The 20,764-nt window shown below is 40.9% G+C and overlaps 1 protein-coding gene across 1 annotated transcript in view; it reads left to right on the forward strand.

Annotated features, from left to right (window-relative positions):
* LOC124777866 (meiosis regulator and mRNA stability factor 1) overlaps positions 1-20,764 on the forward strand; it is a 220,953-nt gene that overhangs the window by 79,532 nt on the left and 120,657 nt on the right. The window contains exons 11-14 of the mRNA XM_047253400.1: positions 519-685; positions 4,439-4,546; positions 4,814-4,969; positions 17,744-17,919. Of these exons, the coding sequence (XP_047109356.1) occupies positions 519-685; positions 4,439-4,546; positions 4,814-4,969; positions 17,744-17,919 (607 nt within the window). The remainder of the gene's footprint in view (positions 1-518; positions 686-4,438; positions 4,547-4,813; positions 4,970-17,743; positions 17,920-20,764) is intronic.

The following is a 20,764-nucleotide window of genomic DNA, read 5'->3' on the forward strand; positions in this document are numbered from 1 at the left end:
AATATTCATGTCCCCATCTCCTTATAGATAATTCTTCTTGTATGCCACCCTAAGTGTTTATGGTCCATGATTGCAATATCAGCTATGCCCCTGTAGCACCTCATAATCCATTTAATAATGACTAGACAAATTGTGCTTGTTGACAAATGTGGAGACTTGCACTCAAAAATTAACATTGGTATAATAAAAAGTACATTTTCACATTGCTGCAGTTACAAACACCCTTAAATTAAGGAACAAGAAAATGCCAAAACTTGGGAAGATCAGTGAAGATGAATAAAGCTATTTCTCAAGTGTGCCCACAGTATTAATGTAAACCATGTTCATTACACTTAAATGATGTTAATGAATAGCACTAAAATATTGTGGGAAGTATAATTTCTTTGAGTCTTAATCTAAAGTCGCTATATTATTCTTTCATTATTGGATGATGGAGGATTTCCACATGCATAAAAATTTATTGATAATATTGCTTTTATTAATTTTATAAAATTAATGCAATATTTGTTTTTATGCAGTGAGTGAGAGTGGTAAGGCAGAACAAAATGACCAAAATATTACAGTGTCTGCTCTTCAATCAGTTGGTTTCCAAAAGCGCTGCCGCACATCTTCTCCAGTGAATAATATAGCATCTTGTATGATGTCTTTACCAGATCCGGTAGCAGCAGTCAGACATAACATTCAGGTACAGAAATACATAAACAAATCCATTTGTAAATTGGTATTTAACTCATTCATTGATAATTTACAGTGAAATTAACATTTATAATTGTAAGTCAGAAGTATTCTAAGAGACGCTGTTTGCTTATGTCATTGAAACTGTTTACTTACGTTGCACAAACTGTTGATTTGTAGACAGGTCATATAAAATGTCGTATTTGGAATTACCCAGTAAGTTGTAAAATCTACCACCTTTTAGAATATTGACTGTTATCACACTATATCGAAGTATTGCGAAGTTAACATTTAAGTCTTTTACTGTCTTTATCTTTACCAACCTGGAGTAAGTGATGACATTTCGAGACTTGAGCCAATACTTCCAAGGTTGAGATTGTCTCCCTTGTTGAGCTGGCAATGATTTAGAAAGCTTTGATCTTATCTGAAGACTCCATTCCACAATGGTGTAATAGGTGTAAGTAAATATAGATTTTGAAGTCTCTGATAGTGGAAAGGGAAATAAGAGTAATACTGCAAAATAGAAAATAATGAACAAAAAGGTGATGTATGTGCGATGCTCTACTTCCAGATTGCATATACACAGCAAAAATAGATCATACGGTTCTGAACGTTATACATATGTAACATCACACAGAGTATTGTAGAAAAAATGTTCCCTATAGTGGAATAATTATGTAGTTACCTGCAGTATTATTGAACAGCAAACTGACAGAATTATTGTGCCTTTGGCTGGTTGTTCTGATAGCTTGGCGGTGATTCTGCCAGTTGTGAGAAAAAACTTGTTTCAAGAATGTGTACAGTGAGTCCCCTTATCTTGATTATATATGCTTTATAAGAGGTTATGGTGGAGGTTCTGTTACTGATGGATTGGATACTGGAGATCTTAAAAGTTTGACACACATTGTGTTAATTATGGGTTACTGCAAGGCAAGTGTAATATGTAGTGCGACACATTTTTTAGGGCATGGAAGTACACTCCTGGAAATTGAAATAAGAACACCGTGAATTCATTGTCCCAGGAAGGGGAAACTTTATTGACACATTCCTGGGGTCAGATACATCACATGATCACACTGACAGAACCACAGGCACATAGACACAGGCAACAGAGCGTGCACAATGTCGGCACTAGTACAGTGTATATCCACCTTTCGCAGCAATGCAGGCTGCTATTCTCCCATGGAGACGATCGTAGAGATGCTGGATGTAGTCCTGTGGAACGGCTTGCCATGCCATTTCCACCTGGCGCCTCAGTTGGACCAGCGTTCGTGCTGGACGTGCAGACCGCGTGAGACGACGCTTCATCCAGTCCCAAACATGCTCAATGGGGGACAGATCCGGAGATCTTGCTGGCCAGGGTAGTTGACTTACACCTTCTAGAGCACGTTGGGTGGCACGGGATACATGCGGACGTGCATTGTCCTGTTGGAACAGCAAGTTCCCTTGCTGGTCTAGGAATGGTAGAATGATGGGTTCGATGACGGTTTGGATGTACCGTGCACTATTCAGTGTCCCCTCGACGATCACCAGTGGTGTACGGCCAGTGTAGGAGATCGCTCCCCACACCATGATGCCAGGTGTTGGCCCTGTGTGCCTCGGTCGTATGCAGTCCTGATTGTGGCACTCACCTGCACGGCGCCAAACACGCATACGACCATCATTGGCACCAAAGCAGAAGCGACTCTCATCGCTGAAGACGACACGTCTCCATTCGTCCCTCCATTCACGCCTGTCGCGACACCACTGGAGGCGGGCTGCACGATGTTGGGGCGTGAGCGGAAGACGGCCTAACAGTGTGCGGGTCCGTAGCCCAGCTTCATGGAGACGGTTGCGAATGGTCCTCGCCGATACCCCAGGAGCAACAGTGTCCCTAATTTGCTGGGAAGTGTCGGTGCGGTCCCCTACGGCACTGCGTAGGATCCTACGGTCTTGGCGTGCATCCGTGCGTCGCTGCGGTCCGGTCCCAGGTTGACGGGCACGTGCACCTTCCGCCGACCACTGGCGACAACATCGATGTACTGTGGAGACCTCACGCCCCACGTGTTGAGCAATTCGGCGGTACGTCCACCCGGCCTCCCGCATGCCCACTATACAACCTCGCTCAAAGTCCGTCAACTGCACATACGGTTCACGTCCACGCTGTCGCGGCATGCTACCAGTGTTAAAGACTGCGATGGAGCTCCGTATGCCACGGCAAACTGGCTGACACTGACGGCGGCGGTGCACAAATGCTGCGCAGCTAGCGCCATTCGACGGCCAACACCGCGGTTCCTGGTGTGTCCGCTGTGCCGTGCGTGTGATCATTGCTTGTACAGCCCTCTCGCAGTGTCCCGAGCAAGTATGGTGGGTCTGACACACCGGTGTCAATGTGTTCTTTTTTCCATTTCCAGGAGTGTATTATTTGGCTATTCAGTATCATTTGAGAAGATGCTTGGCTTTGCAATTAAGGATTCTAATTTACTATATTATTGTTACAAAGTGACAGTGTTCTTTGGTTGAACCATACTGAACTATAGAATTATTTTCACATTAGGTTATCAGAATAATTGTCAAATTAAAAAAGTAAAAAATGCCATGAGTCAGTTGGTGCTCATAGTGCTTCTGTTTAGGAATCAGTCAAAGGGTGTTTACACGTGTAACAGTAATAGCTATAGAAACACATGTTCATATTTAGGAATAATTTTTCAGATGGTGACTGCAAAAACTAAAAAAAAGACATACTGAAAAATTACACAAGTGGGTAGAGCATTGTGTCCCAGCCGCAATAGACATCAACACGGTTGGAACAGCACATGGGTGCGACTCATTGCTGCCTGGAAAGGTGTGATGGTATTGGCCCACTTTGAAAACCTGTTCATTGTGTCACGTATTGGTGCTCTCTGCAATTACGTCATGATTTGTATTCAGAATCTAAAATTGGAGAGGTGCTATATCCACTGATATTTCACTTTCCTTGTATGCCTTGTAGGTTTCCTACAGCCATCTGAAACTCCACAGCCACTTATTAACTCTCTGTACTGTGTTACTGATAAAGTTTTCTGGTTTGTCTTAAGATATTGAAGATTCATTACCACAGTCGGAACCAGACGAACTTATGTGAGATGATGCGGTGATTAAGACTTTGGACTGATGCTCATAACTAGCGAGATCCAAATCTTCCCCTGAACATCTTGATTTAGGTTTTCTGTGCTTTGTCTTAATCGCTCGAGACAAGGGATGATTGTTTTATTACAGCCAAGGCCAATTTCCTTTCCTATCACTGTGCACTTACAGCTTGGGTCATTTGCAGAGGACCTCGATGTTCATGGAAAGTTTACAAATTTCCTGTCAACTTTGATAAAAACAATGTAAAAGTTGTTACAGGTAGTTTTTATTTGCCTATTTTTCATATTTTAATGTTTTTTAATTTTCAAAATGGAAACAAAAAATTTAATATGTTTGTGAATGAAAGGTAATTCTGTGCTTAGTGTTAATAAAATAAAACTATTTGAATGAGGAAAAAAAGACGTAGTACCCTTACATGCAATAATCTTAATATTTTTTCCAGAGTAATAAATTGATATGATTTACAGCTGTGTTTGAGCAGTTACCATGAAATGATGGCAACTGACAGGAAACATATAGAATGAGAGATCAAATATATCTTTGAAGGGAAAGAGAAGTTGTCAGAAATCCAGCCTCTAGACATGAAAGAAGGAAATGATTTTGATGTTGAAATTTGTGGCATACAAATTAGTATATTATTGTTTTTTCTTTAAAGAATTCATCAGTTCGCAAGGGACCATCTCCATCCAGACAAAGCCAAACCAGAAGCATAACACCACATCAAATAAAAACCTTGGATGAGCGCTCACATAGTAATCCAGAGGTAACGAATTCAGTTTTCAATAACACTCAATCTTAATGTTTGTCAAAACTATAAAAAATGAGATACTGCTTTATAAATGTTTATGGTGTACTAAAAGTGATCATTAAACAATAGTTGCTATATAGAATACTGTCTCCCTTTGTTTATGTGAAATATTCATTGCCAACAATTTTAGTAACAACTTGATTCACAATTTTTATGTAATTGTAAAGATGATATTGCTGCCTCCAATTTTTCTACTATGGCTGTTACGTATTTTTCCAACAGTGTTTCTTCCATCCAATACAAATGCCAGGGAAAACTCAGTTCAGTGGTTCATCAGCTGATCTCCCTGTTGAACTGCATGTATCTAATTTGGATCAGAATCTAAGCATTTCGGAGATAAAAAGTATTTTGACTTCTTTATTCAAAGAACGTGTACCGGTAAGTTGAAAAAATGCACAATGAACATTCATTATGTTCTGTAGATCTAGATAACGTCTAGAGATGTTTGTGTTCCATTATTGTAACAGTATCAGAAAGAGTTCAGCTAATAATTTAGTTTATAGAAAAAGCATTGATTGGTAGGTGGGCATATAAACACAGTTGGACTCAGCACCTCAGCTTCAGAGCTTGAATTTTCAGAACACATAGGCAAACATGCGTGCACGCACATTCAGAAATTAAAAATGTAGTAAAAAATAGTGCTACCTGGCATAACCAAGACACGTTAAGTTGCAGACACACAAAGTTTTTGCCCATAACCTTCAACAGCAAAAGAGAAAACCATTCTTACACGCAAGCAAGCACACCTCACATACAAGACCGCCAACTCTGGCAGCGCAAGCCAGAATGTAACTTATCATGTGGGAAAGCAGGAGCAGTATGGAGTGGGCAGGGAAGGGCAAGTGATAGTAGTGTACGGGTAGGGGTACAGAGAAACGCCATCTGATGGAGTGTGCAGGGACTAAAATGCCAACAGGTGCAGTGTCAGGTGGTGGTGGGGCAGGAAGATGGTGAAAAAAGGAGTAAAAAGAGGAGGAGCAGAAAAAGATGGGCAAGTGCATTTGCTGTGGGTGCCAAACCAAAAGGCTGGAAGACAAGAATGGGGAGGAGATGATAGGACAGGTGGAGGGTTTGGGGACAGTATGTTACCATAGGTTGAGGCTGGGATAATTAGGGGAGTGCAGAATGTGTTGCAAAGGTAACTCCCATCTCAGCAGTTCAGAAAAGCTGGTGGTCGAGCGGAGGATCCAGAGGGCTTGAGTAGTAAAGCAGCCATTGAAGTCAATCATGTCATGCCCAGGTGCATGTTGTGCCACAGAGTGGTCTTCTTTGCACTTGGCAACAGTTTAGCAGTGGTCCTTCATCCTGGTGGACAGCTGGTTGGTATCATACCAAAATAAAAAGCTGTAAAATGGTTTCAGCAGAGCTGGTAAATGAGATGGCTGTTTTCACATGTGGCACAGCCCATGATGGGGTAAGATAAACCTGTGATGGGTCTGGAATTAGGAAGTGCTGGGTGGTTGGGTTGGGCAAGTCTTGCACCAGGGTCTTCAACAGGAATATGAACCTTGTGGCAAGGGGTTGGGAAGGGATTGACATAGGGATGGACTAGTATGTTGTGGAAGTTGGGTGATGATGGAACATACTTCAACCAGTCAGCTGTCCACCAGGATGAATTGCCACTGCCAAACTGTGGCCAAGAGCCAATTAGACACCCCCCTCCCCCCCTGTGGCACAACATGCCCGATTTCAGTGACCGCTTTAGTCCCTGCACTCTCTACCAGACAGCATTCCTGTGTCCCCCACATGTACACTACTATCCCTTCAGCTATCCTACCCCCATCCAGATTGCTACTGCCGTCCCACATGATAGCTGCATTCTGGCCTGAGCTGCAGGAGTTGGCAATTATATGTGCATGAGGTGTGCTTGCTTGTGCGTGTGAATGGTGCGTTTCTGTCTCTTTTGCTGATGGAGGTTGTGGCCAACAGCATTGTGAAAGTGTGTTTTAATTGTGCATACCTGCAACTTCTTTAGAGTAAGTAGCATCTTTCCCTATGTTGTTGATATACCTATGTGGATTTTCCATTGTTTCATTCACAAATTAAATTTTTCTTTATTGATGTAGGTGTTCTGGAAGGTCAGTGTCATAATGACACTTTTTGATACTATGAAAAAGGTAAAAAGCTACTAATTCTGATTACTCATAAGAAAACTGTTGCAAAGTGTGATTCTGGCATTGCCCTTTTAAAGTTCATCTCTATTATGTTGGAGTCAGTGATGAAATTGAGAGGCTTGAGCTACCAGTTGTAAGGTTGAGATAGTCTTCCTTGTTGAGCTGGCAATGATTTAGAAATCTTTGATCTTACCTGAAGACTCAATTAACAAACATTTAATGCCACTGTATTGAAAGCTGTGTATCTAAAATTACATACTGAAGTTTGTGATATCTCAGAGGAGGAGAACTAAATGAAAAACTGTAAAATACAAGAATAATTTGAACAAAAAAGGTCATGTACATGTGAAACTTGAAACTCTGCTAAAAAGTTGTATTAGGTTCGTTTGGGCTGAAAACAAGGTGAAACTACAAACGTAATTTTTCCCAAGGGCATGCAGTTTTATTGCATGGTTAAATAATGATGGCATCCTCTTGGGTAAAATATTCCGTAGGTGAAATAGTCCCCCATTCGGATCTCCAGGCAGGGACTACTCAGGAGGACATCGTTATCAGGAGAAAGAGAATAAAAGCTTTCTAAATGTGGTGGTACAGGAGAATGCTGATGATTAGACGGGCAGACCACATAACTAATGAGGTGGTACTGAATAGAATTGGGGAGAACAGGAATTTATGGCACAACTTGACTGAAAGAAGGGATCAGTTGGTAGGACATGTTCTGAGGCATCAAGGGATCACCAATTTAGTTTTTGAGGGAAGCGTGGAGAGTAAAAATTGTAGAGGGAGACAAAGGTATGAATACACTAAGCAGATTTAGAAGGATGTAGGCCCTAGGTTGCAGTAGTTACTCGAAGTTGAAGCAGCTTGCACAGGATAAGAGTACCATAGGGAACTGCATCCAACCAGTCTCTGGATGGTTCGTTTGGTGTGTATTTGAAAATATAGACCAAAACTGATAACAAATGTACTTGTGACAGGATAAATGCTTAAATTATGGCAGTACTCTTTGACTGCCCCATAGTAAAGTGGTGTCCAGTGTGGGAACGTGAGTTCTCTCATTGTACATAATTAAAAGTCCTTAAATGCCAATGAGATTTCATTCCACCTGTGATTTTGGAAACATGTGCTGTTGTCATTCCTGCTGTGGCTGTCACCTAAGTACCGTCGTAAATAAGTAATGATTACTGGATAGCTACCTGTTGCTGATACTGTTTGCAGATACTGTGTTTGGTACACAAAGCTGGATGCCTTATTGTTACTGCCAAGAGAATTGTTATCGATTTTCTGTGCTTTGTCTCATATGCCATTGAAGATTAATTTGCTTCACAAATTGATAAGCAATAATTGTATATTTGATTACATTATCCAGTACATGTATCACAAAAATATGAATTAAAATAGTGTTTAAAGCAGTGGAGTTACTTTAAACAGCCTTGGTGCTTCTAAAGATAGATCAGAGCTGAAGCTAAATATTTGCTGAATTAGAATTAAAGGATAAAGTGAGGAAAATGCTGAAAATATGAAGAGATGTCCTTACATGCTCTTTAGCTACCACTTTCTCTACTGCCTAGAGCAATACTCCAAGAAAAGATTGCTGACAATTAAAGTGGGCATGGCATGTCTGGCATGACAACTCACCTGAAGCAATCTTGTTCGCTTTTGTATTGTAGTGTCTCAGTATTGCCACAGTGTTGGCCAGCTATGGCTTCCACGCAGTGTTGCGGCAACTGTTTTCACCCCATGGTTGAAAACTGGCAATACCCTTGCTGGCTACTGGAGATCGTCTCTCACCATACAGTGTTTCATATTTTGCAATATTAATAATTAGCTGTTGCTGACTTAATAAAAAGAAACTAAGAGTTAAAAATTCTGATGAAAGAAAACTAAATGCAGAGAACAATTTTAACTTCCTGTAACACGGTATCAGGCCTGTAAAATTTTGGATTGGCTGTCAGGGTTGCCTTTGTAAAATTATTTCTTTATTTATATGAGTAGTGAATTGGTGTGATATATGTAAAAGACAGCAATGCTAACATAAAGTACTTGACACATGGGTCTCATGACATCCCCATGTACCTCTATATCCTATGAACCTCTGCGAAGTGCATGGCGGGGGATATATTCCTCTCCATTCACATATGGAGTGCAAGAAGAATTATTGTTTGAATGCCTTTGTGCATGCTGTAATTAATCTATTCTTGTCCTCACAATCCCTATGGGAGTGATGTGTAGGTGGTTGTAGTATATTTTTAGTCACCCTTCAAAGCTGGTTCATAGAACTTCATAAGTAGGCTTTTGTGGGGTATTTTGTCTGTCGTAGTTTCCCAGATCAGTTTCTCCAATATATGTCACTCATCCCCACGAGTCAGACAAGCCTGTGAGACCATTTGTGATGTCCTCTGTATATAGTCAACATCCTCTGTTAGTCCTACTCGGTAGGGGTCCCACATGATTGAGCAGTATCTAGAACCGGTCACAAGAGTGATTTGTAAGCACTCTCCTTTGCAAACTGATAACATTTCCCTGGTATTCTACCATTAAACCGTGAAAAATCTACATTTAGACACGGACTGAAAGAGCCATGTAAATATAGGACTGACCTTTGTCATGTCTCAGATTTGAAAACACTGGTGTTACTTGGATCCCAATCATCTTTTGAGGCGAATAAACCTTGCTGTTAGTTTCTCTCAGTGTTAAATTATCCCGGCACTGAGGTATGTCACATTTCAATTGAGAGAAGTTGTTAGCAAAAGTTTCTTCTTTTTAAGTATAGATTGCTACTCATCTTATAGTGGAGATGCTGAGTCGCAGACAGGCACAACAAAAAACACAGTTAAACAACTGAGCTTTCGGTCAAAACAAAAACCCACACACTCTTACTTACTCTAAAAGGAGGACATGTGGCTGAAAGTTTATTTGTTTAGCAGTCTTTTTTGTTGTTTTGTTTTGTGACTCGGCATATCCGATATATGGTGAGTAGGTGTCTATCCTTTAGCAATGATGTCATTATTCCATCTTGGGTTTTCCATTGTTTTTTCCTCCTTGCTAGTATTTCATGAAAATTAGGTGTTATTTCTAGCTCCTTTGGACCCAGCATTCACTTGCTGGGTACATGCTTGGTGGCCCCACAGTTGCTGAGCTGGGAACTGGTAAGCACCACCAGTTTTCTGTCACCATAAGCTCCGGGCATACTTCAGCAACTGTCATGTGGGGCACGGTAGTTAAATGTTGTGTGTCACAGGGAATGAAGATCTTGGATTGACCTCCCGAGTCATGAGGATGGTAAAAGCCTCTAAAGACACTTCAGTCTCAAGGTTTGCGGCGTGCAGAGGTGCATGGCTGTTGAGGTGGAACAGTCATTAGGATCCAGCTTCTGGGGATTCTCCTGCACTTTAGTTTTATAAGGCTTACTAAGGCACACAGGGCTCTGTTTAGGTAGACTTAATGTTTCACTAACTGCTTGTGATACTGAAATGAAATGGAACCTGCTAAATTACCCCCCCTCCCAGTGGAAGGGCTGGCCGCTGTAGTTATCAACACTGGTAAATAAGAGAAATAAGAGGGCTCGTGTAGCCAGTGCTAAAGACTCTGGGCCTACACAGAATTTGTCATTGAACAGTAACGGAACACTTGCTGCTGATCAGAATGTGTTTTTGATAGTGAAGCAAAAAGAGGGCAGCTTTGAAAAGATTTCACCTTTCAAATTCAAAAAGGTTTAGAAGACATTAGTCAAGCACTTGGGTAATGGCACACGTTTGGTTGAAACTGGTAGTTCCCAGCAAGCTACCAACCTCTGAAAAGCTAACTGTCCTGGGCAATATGCTATAGAAATTGTGTCCGCAGCTCGTGGTCTAGTGGCTAGCATTGCTGCCTGTGAATCACGTTGTTTCGGGTTTTCACTGCTTGGAGAATGGGTGTTTGTGTTGTCTGCATCATATCATCTTCATTTGTGAAAGTGGCGAGACTGGACTGTGTAAAGATTGGGACTTCATAAGGGCACTGATAACCGTGCAGTTAAGTGCTCCATGAACCAAATATCATCATCATAGAAATGGAGCTCCACAATACCTTCAACTATAGCAAAGATGCTGGCATGTAGAGATCTGGTTGACACTCCCAAGCAGGAACTGAAAGATGAGTGGGCTCAGCAAGGGACTGTTGATGTGCAAAATACGTTGAAAAGAGGGGATTGGGATCTCATACAATCAGACTACTCCATCCATACCTTCAATAGTACAAAACTCCCAGACCATATCAAGGTAGGTTTCCTTGGCCTAAAAGTACAGCCATATGTTCCAAACTCGGTGTGCTGTTCAAATTGCTACCACTTTGGCCACACCACCTTACGATGTAAGGTTGAAGCCATTTGTAGCAAATGTGGCAAGGTTGTCCATGGTGCAGTTGGTTGCTCCTCCCCTTCAAAGTGTGTAAATTGCTCTGGGATCACTCAGTCTGAAGTTGGGACTGCAGTGTCTTCCTTGAAGAAAGGAAGGTAAAAGAGATTAAAACATTGAAACCCATCACACATATGGTGAGGCCAAGAAGATCCATAAGGTGTAACGCAGCCTCCCACATTCACTGCATCTTTTGCTTTGGCTGTTAATAAGCCTGTTTAAACAGTCGGTGCTTTTATGTCACTAGTGTCAGCACTAGTACCTACTTTTGTCAGTTCAGTTTTCAAACTGGAGTTGTTTCAGAGCCCATAGGCCTCCAGAGAACATCAGATAAAGAAACAGTTGCCACTGTTGTGGACCTCCCGGTACCTCCAAAGGCAGAGCCTGATCAAAAATGTGATACTGTCTCCTCCACTACTGCGGTAGCTCCTACAAAGTCCTCCTGGACCAAAAAGCAAATGAAAAGCTTCCACAGCAGGTGAAAAGAGGTGGTAAATTATCAGACCATGTCAATGTAATTGACTTAATGGCTCTGCTGCTTCTGCTTCAGAGCCAGTGGACTACAAAGTCTGCCCTGGGCAACTATCTTGCCCAAGGGCTGAACCTCCACATGTTGCAGGCCTCCCCACCCCAGTGGAAAGACGGGATGAAAGTGCAAGCCCTATAGTAAATGGCTCCAATACTACAGTGGAACATACATGGTTTCAGTACTTCTGTAGAACTGAAACTCTTAGTACAGGCACATCACCTTTGCTTGTGTTTACAGGAAACACATTTCATAGTCACTGATGCCCCTGTGCTAAGAGAATATACTCTCCACTGAAAGGATGACCTGACTGGGAAAGAAGCCAAGGGACGTGGTGCTGTGTTTTTCAGAAACACACACCATCCATCTGCTCTCTTCGTGGTTACTGACCTACAAGCTGTAGCCGGTGCTGCTCATGTGGGTAAGAAGATCGCTATCTGCTCTATGTACTTACCTCCACAGGATGTGATAGACTTTGAGGCTCTCGCGAACCTTACAACACAACTCCCCTGCCTGTTTCTCGTTCTGGATGGTTTCAGTGCTCATAATATATCGCAGGGTTCGACCTGTACTTGCACCCGGGTTTGAGCATGAAGAACCTGATTATTTCTCTGGAGCTGTGCATCTTCAACACAGGCAGCCCATTCATTTCTCAGCTGCTAGCGGGTCGTCCTTGGCCATCAACCTCCTCTCCAGCCCTTGCAGACTGGTAGTCGACTCATGACCTTTATTCCAGTGATGACTTCCCACTGTGGATCCACCTACTGAATGGACGATTGCTTGAACAGAAGTTGCCAAAATGGATGGTCACCAGGGCTAACTGGACGCTACCGTATTTACTCGAATCTAATCCGCATCTGAAAAATATGACTCAAAATAAAGGAAAAAAAAATTCCCAAATCTAAGCCACACCTGAAATTTGACACTCAAAATTAAAGGGGAGAGAAAAGTTTTAGATCACACCTCCAAATCAAAACAAAGTTGGTCCATTATAACATCAAGGTCAAATGGATGAAGATAAAACTACAGTAGTTTGGTTCGAGTCGTAAGCTTAGCAGTTAAGCTTTACCAGGTTGCTATGCGTCAGGTGCTCCGTCTGTATTTATACAGGTACCCTTCCTTTTTCACGTGCTTCATCTAGTTTGAATTGATTGCTTATTTTGCTTTGATCTGATAAGTGCACTTCTCTTTGCTATAGGTGTTTACGTCATTCTAAGCTGAAAATGCATTATTGTACTGTCATGCATTGTTTGTCGCATTCTGATAATGAGTGTTTACGACCTGTTGCCACTCGCAACATGGCTCGCTTTCGTGCGCGCTACCGCTGCTTACAATAAAATAAGAGGAATTGTCTCTTTAGCGAAACAATGGCAAGAGACTGCTATTTGTTGTTACACTGCTGCTCTCTTTGATAATGATCAACAAGAACCAAATAATATACTGCGTATGATAGATGATGTTCTGAACGAGAGATAAGCAAAAATTTTTCTCCGTTTGAAAATCTTTGCAGGCGCCTCTTTAGTACATTACATTCTGCACAGAAATTAGTCATCTTAGATTTAAAAATTTTGTTAGTTGCTGTGCTTCATTTCTGACTGTATCACTATTCAGCATCAGAATGATACGAATATAAACATGACGTGATATCTGTATTCTTCCGCGTTTGCTTTTGTCTCACTCTACTTTAGTAGTTTGTTAGGCAGACAGGATGTAAATGAGATGGCAACAAACATGGAAGAATACATGGCGTAATGTTTACATTTGTATTATTCGTATGGTTAAGAGAATACTGCAGGTGACTCAAGATTCATAAAAGTTCCTATTAGCAACCATCTCTTGTCACAGGTAGGAAAAAATTAAGAACATTGAGTTGGCCATATCGACATAAATCCCAAACAGTCGTGCCAGTCAGATTTTCGTTAGTAATGACTTCAAATGCAGTGTGTGTGTGTTGTCTTCGTCGGTTGAATGGTTTGATGCAGCTCTCCATGCTTTTCTATCCTGTGCAATGTAGAGTAGCAACACTTATAAAATAAGAATGAAAATAACTTAGAAATTAAACGCTGAAATTTAAAACAAAATTTTATTAGGTTTGTAATACATCTTATATGAAATGTTTAAAATATCAATCATGATTCTGAATCACTATCACTCGATTCGTTGTTGCTCATTTCTTCATACAGAGCATCGTCCTCCGTACTGTCTAGTGCATTGGATATCAAACATTTTTAAAATCCTTGTTGCACAGTCTGATTTGGAACACACTTCCAGGCATCATAAATCCATTAGCACACTTGCGACAAAATTGTGCGTTTTACACGTCCTACTGGCGTCTGTTGTCTGTCTCTTTTCAAAAGCCAGTATGTGTACATGCGTTTAAGCTTGTACTTAAATGGTTTATTCAAACAGACGCCAAGTAGTTGCAGAATTGACGTCGTCCTGCCTGCAGTTACTGCCAAGTACATTTTGCTTTCCACTAATTTTCATTTTACTGCAGGTGCTGTGTGGCCTGCGTACACATCTAATACCAACAGAATGTGTAAACCAAGCATTGCGCCAGGATGACGATTCCACACACGCCTAATCCATTCCAGCACCCTGTCGTCCAAAAACCACCGAGTTTCATTTGCTCGTACAATTACAGTTTTTGGAAACACTTCCGATTTCGGTAAAGTCTTTCACTTGGAAACTATGAATGGAGGTAATTTATATACATCTGCTGTGCAAGCTAGCATGACGGACATCTGCTGTTTTTTCACCCCCCTGATCTAAGAACACCTATGTCTTTCTTTCCTTTGGCATCAACAGTATAATTTGACGACATGTCAAAATATACAGGAGTTTGGTCAGCATTTCCTATCTGACCAAGAAGGTATTGCTTTTCTGTGCGCTGCCTAATTCTGAAGCACTGAAATTCCACAAGTTTTTCTTCATAATTTTTCGGCAGCTTCTGTGGAACTGAAGTTCGCCTCTGACGTGAAAAACCCCAGCACTTTATAAACAGATCAATACAGTTGCAACTAGATGTAAAATTTTCGATTTTTTCCTCTGTAGCAATTTCATGTGCATTAATTTTTAAAATTTTGGCGTTCACAGGCAGGAATTTCTGACGCTGTCCTTTAACAGATTCATTTAAAATACATCAGCCACACTTGGCCCACTAAATGCTTTCCTGCTACTTGAACATTCAGATAGTTTGTCTCTCTGCAGTTGCCATTGCCTGACGTTGCTCATCAATCCTGTATCGCACACCTGCAGCACGCTTAGAACGTTTTTCCAGAAAAGAAATAACTCCCCTCTTGAATTTGGCACTATAATGAAAGCGATTCATTATGGTTCACTAACACCAACAAGCACTTCACAAAATTCCACGAAGCAATAGGTATCGCTACCTGAAATCTTAATGAGCCCCCCAGCATATCAACTCGTGCAACAATCTTAAAGCCTTGTGTTTTGTTAATATTTTTCTGTAAAGAAATTTATTTTTGTTGCTACGAATATTTGAAAGGCTGCTACATTCGAAGATGAAAAATATGGAATTTCTATTTACTTCATTGGTTTAATGTGTGGAAATGCAATGGTCAAAACTCGGGGCAGAGAAAAAAGCTCTTCTTCTACCTTTCTTAAAATTTGTTTACTGACCCAGAGGTTTTGGCACCAGTATTTATCTTTGTGCCTGCAAAGCATGCCTGTGTAGTGCTACATATATTGGACAGCAGAAGTTATTTGTGGCGGCACTTACCAACATTTTTCAGAACTTCTGCTTACTTTGCACTCGATTCTAAGCCGCAGACAGTTTTTTGGATTACAAAAACCAGTAAAAAAAGTGCAGTTTAGATTAGAGTAAATACGGTATTCAGCCAGCTGGTTTTGTTTGAACACCACAACAGTGTTCAGGAGTGGTGGAAATCATGCGAGTGATCCATCATGCTCCTGACTTATCCATCCCAAAGTCTTCAGGTCTTCTCAAGAGGTGACCTGTAACTTGGACTGATGAGCACTGTTCAGCAATTCAGGCCAGACTCTTTGATGGTTTGAATGCCACCCAACGGCAGAAAACTTCACAGCCCTGAGTCGTGAGAGCCAAGACTCGTCAACTTCTGGAGTGCCTTTTCTACGGTCGTCCACGAGCAGCAGTGCTGTTTGAGATCTACGCGCATTGTGTGCTTTCGTCACTTGATGTAGAGCATGTACATCCCCAAATCCAGGGTTTAAACTGCTAGCCACCATTGTTACTGCAGAGGCCCAGAGTAATTTTATATTTAGTGCAGTACAGGAGAAATTCCACAACTGCATACATTTTTAGTACGTTACAGATGGGTCAAAACGGGGACTCGATTGGTTGCTCTGTTAATTTTCCTGATCTTGTCGTCAAGGTCTCAATGCCTTGTGACTTGTCTGTATTCAACATGGAACTGTGTGATCTTGCAGATGGTGGAGCAAATGAGGCAGTCTTACAACGCTAAATTCGTTGTCTGTTAAGATTATCTGAGTGCCCTTAGCTTTCTACAATGTCCTGACTGTCCTGGACACCCACCTCCAACTAAACTGGCTGAGAAAGGAACTGTCTGCTGGGTACAAGGACACATGGATGTTGTGGGGAACGAAAGATCCAGAGTCATTTCAATGTGGTAACCACCTGCATGCTGTTGAGATATAGTGTCATGTGTCAGTGGGAGACAAGTGGCTGGAAGCGACTGATAATAAGCTGCATCTAGTAAACACCACAATGCGGCCGTGGTGTACTTTGTTTCAACCATGAAGACAGGATGAGGTGGTCCTTCAGAGAGGACCCTCCAGTTTGTGGTGCACAGATCACTGTGCCACATTTAAATAGACTGTATTTGATTTTCAGACCAAATGGCAGTGGCAGATTTGCCCTCTATTTTAAGTTACAATGAAACAAATGTGGGTAGAGTTTTACAGTTTTGTGATCTGTCCAGCTTGTTTCCTAAAATTTTTGGGAGATGTTCTTAATGTGTGAACAGGGCGACTGGCTCAACAGGGTAACTGGCTCACTCATGTTTTTCTTAAGTAGGCAGCATTGTCACATTTCTCTGTGCCTTTTTTTAGCTCTTCTGTGGGTTTACTTCTGTTTCAATCCCACATACAGCGCATGTCACCCCTCCGTTGTATTAAGGCCTGCGAGATTGAGCGATTGTGTGGGTCAATGCGAATGAGAAGGGAGTGAGTAAATGATTGTAATTTTGTAGATTTCCTCCTCACTGTGTTGCAACAGTTGTCATTTCATCCACATTTACTTCTTTTAATGTGTGTAAGGCTGCTGATAACCTCAATGTTGATCACCTGTAAGCTCCAGACACACTTATTCTCTAGCCTCTTTATATATCTTGAGCACTATTCACCATTTGTCTATACCACTTCCAATTTTGTAGCTCTTGATGTTAGAAGTTGTAATTTTTAATTGTCTTGTATATTTACAAAGTAAAAAAGTTCTAAAATACACTTCTCCTGCTTTTGACTAGCAGCAATTAGGTGTGTATCTTGAGTGGCACTGTAGGCATCCTGGCTCATTAGATAAGGTTTTTGCCATTGAATTGCTGCTTTAGACATTCTGCTATACTAAAACTTCAGCTTGAGTGATTCTGAAAACGTACTGTTAAATAAAATGCTAAGATTTCGACAGTTCTATAGCTCACTGGTTCATTTACTAAGCATGAGAGCATAATGGAGATGTTCCTCAAATTCCTTTGCCGCACACAATAGTAGAGGCACTGTGCATCATGGAGTAGTTATTGTTGAAATTCCACGTATGTGTGCACACTCATGAGGATGTTGTTTGAAAGATTGTTTTTTCAGTTTTGTTTTTGTGTCTATCAATTACGTATTGCGTCAGCTTTACAGAGAGTTAACTTTACTCCATTATTTATATTTCATGAAGAACTTGTAAAACAATATTCATATATTTTAAAACATCTTTCCATGCTGAGTGATCAGAACTGTTGAATTTCCAATTTCTATATCTTTTAATATACCTAGTATAAAATCTTGAGCTTATAATTCAGTTTTATATTAATTAGTGTTTAGCCAGGTTAGAGTATATGAAATTTGTTAATGTGTAATGTATTATTAAAGTGTGTTAATTACATTTGGGCAGGTATGCAGTGTATCAGTGATAGCACAGACAGATGGGAATATCATGGCCTTTGTGAAAGTTCCAACTCTTTCTGATGCTCAACTTGCGATCTCTCTGTTCCACCGTTACAAAATTGGATACAGGCGCATACTAATATCGTATGGTAATACGAGTGGTCCTAGCCCACAGATAATTAGGTGAGTAATTTGTTGGAGAACTTGTATTTGGTTTCATGGTGTAATTGTGTAAAGATCTCTGAAGTGACAGGTTGTTTTTTGGAGTGTGTAGAACAGGCTTTGCATTCAAATAGCTGTATACGACCCAGGACAACCGGGAGATCTGGGAAAAACCTGGGAATTTTTTCATCCGGGAAGATCTTGAAATTCGAGGATTTTTTCATTGTTCTAGTTATCAGTTAAATTTTTTGAGCTTTGGCTGGTAAGAACCAATACTCTAACAAAGAATATTACTGTAGATATGACTCTTCAAACTTTCCCGGCGGATATGTTGTGAATAGTCGTCACAGGTCTGAAAATTCTACACAACATGATCCGGTGGCAAACCTGTGAAGACTATTTACAATATTACTGTATCTCACTACTGCAGAATAATACTGCAGCAATAAAACATGAACGAGAGAAACAAAAACAAAATAAAAACTTAAGTTGCGAAGGAAATGCGCCATATAAAAAACATAAAAGACACAGTGCTCATACACACGTGCCAACAGCAAATGTGTCAAAGGCTTTAAGAAGACTATGTAATGCTTCATAACAACAAATTGCCTCCAATGAGCGTGATGTCACAACTGTTTACATTAGATTTGTTTGAACATTTGCGAGCGAGCTCATGGACATTTGAGTCGCGTATGAGTGTAGTACCTTCTCCAACTTCTGGCTACAGAAGTGTGGCAGTTAGCTGTATAAGCAATAGCAGCAAGCAACCACTTTCTACCCAGAAAAATTTTACTGGCGCACATAAGCTGCCAGATTCATGCATGTGCAACAGGCCAGGATCTAGGGGGTGGGGGAAACCTGGGGTATCTGCACCGGTCGGCAGTTTCAGGGAGGGGGGCACCAAATTCATGTTCTTGAGGAAAAAACCTTGTTTCGCAAAACGCCTGGCATCCAGCGCACTTTGGTCTAAAGATTTTTCATATGATTTTTAAACGCACCCCTGTTGGTTTTTGAACATTTTTAGACACATTCTGAGTTGATTTCTGAAAGAATCAAAAGTTGATTTTTGAATGCCAGCAGAGTGTACATGATGTCTCTCCCAGGGAAATCTCCATTGTGTCTAGAAAAACATTCCTGCAGACAAAAGGGGATGGGGCTATAGGAGCTGAGCGGAATAAAGCCTGAACGGGTGAATGGCTTTCGCTGTTTATGTGGTTGACTGGGTTTGCAAATGATCAACTTCGTTATAATTACTAGATTCAGTCTACCAGAGTGGAAATAAATGACAAACAGGGGGGTGTGCAGCTATCTGGTATTGCCCCAGTTCAGAAATATTGTAGATCCAGGGCTGATGCACAGAGCAGTCTCAGTTGTGGGGAGGTGGGTAGTCTCCACGTGACTCATGTTTATGTTTAATGATTTTGCTGTTCCCTCTTTGTTTATTGCTCTCACGTCATAAGAAAACAAAGGAGCTATCAAGTGAATTAAATTCATTCACATAATTACGGAAGGCTAAAATATGTTGTTAGTTTCAGATTTTATTTCCACTTTTCTGACAGTCAAGCATTAATCTCCTTGCAGAACAACAAAGTTATTTTTGTCAGTTTGTTAAAGAAATCTGGCTAGTATTAATCTTTTCTGCTGAGATGATCTGGACATACAAATGTGCACTTTAAACCGAAATATGCATTTTAGTATGGTTCACGAAATTCTGATGCTCTTGGAGTATTCTCCAATGTCTTGCTTCTTTTATGACACAATGTAAGATCTTTCAATGTTTTACATGTACAAACATACCGACTTCCTGCATCAACGCAGCTGTGCAAGCGCGGTGACGCATGTTATCTGGCGCTCTCTGGCAACTACTGAAACGGACCTATTTCTAACAGGTTGTGAGAAAATATTGCGAATGGTTGTTTGAAAAGCATTACTTACAAAGTAAATTTCCTTTTATGCAAGATGAACTGTGAGGGAGAATGTACAATGAATTTCTTAAGTCAGAGTTTGACTCTCATTTAAAAATCAACTCTTTGAGGACGACCATTTAGAAGAATTTAGAGCCCAAAAGATCAGACATTTATGTCGTCGTTAAAAATTTTACTGGCACATTTGTGTGATGTATCTTAGTCTAACACACACAAAAAAGATCAACATTATATGTGAAAGCTTAGCTTCTGTTGCAGCTTATTAATCTTGGAGACCAATATTATATGTGAAAGCTTTTCTTTTCTTGTAGGAATACTATGTATACTAATTTAAACCATTAAATTTTCCTATTTGTGTGTTCGTGCTAGTTTACAGTGATTTTGCTATTGGCTGACTTCATCATGTGTCATATGCTCCGAATATCCGCTGTCATCGGCTGGCAAGATTGCTTGACACGAGCTATGACTGGCTTACAGAAGTGCATCACAGTCTCGATTTCAATACCTCGGAAAGTAACGACCGGTGTTCGGTGAAATTCGAATTTATGCTTTCATAATACGAAAATTTGCAGTATACATGTTGCTGCTCATCAAAAATCTTTCCAAAATGTGTGCCCCCCCCCCCCCCACCCCCACCCCCCCACCCCCGGGCATCGTTTTCTAAAGTGCCGGGAAATTCTAAGCCGGTGTGTAAAACCTTAACCATTGAAAGGATTGATACATAAGTTTTACAATTCTGAGGAAAAGTGTACTGTCACTTAACATGGAAAAAGTGTATTTTCATGTGGGAGAAAGTGTATTTTTAACCGGGAAATCCGGGGAGGATCTGGGAATTATTTCCCTTGTCCGCGTATACACGCTGTCAAAGGTGCTACTTAAATTAAAACTTAATTCACAGATCCACCAGCTGCTGCAACTCTCATTGCAACTCCAGCTAGAAC

The sequence above is a fragment of the Schistocerca piceifrons genome, chromosome 2 (genome assembly GCF_021461385.2).
Source record: "Schistocerca piceifrons isolate TAMUIC-IGC-003096 chromosome 2, iqSchPice1.1, whole genome shotgun sequence".
Classification (NCBI taxonomy): domain Eukaryota; kingdom Metazoa; phylum Arthropoda; class Insecta; order Orthoptera; family Acrididae; genus Schistocerca; species Schistocerca piceifrons.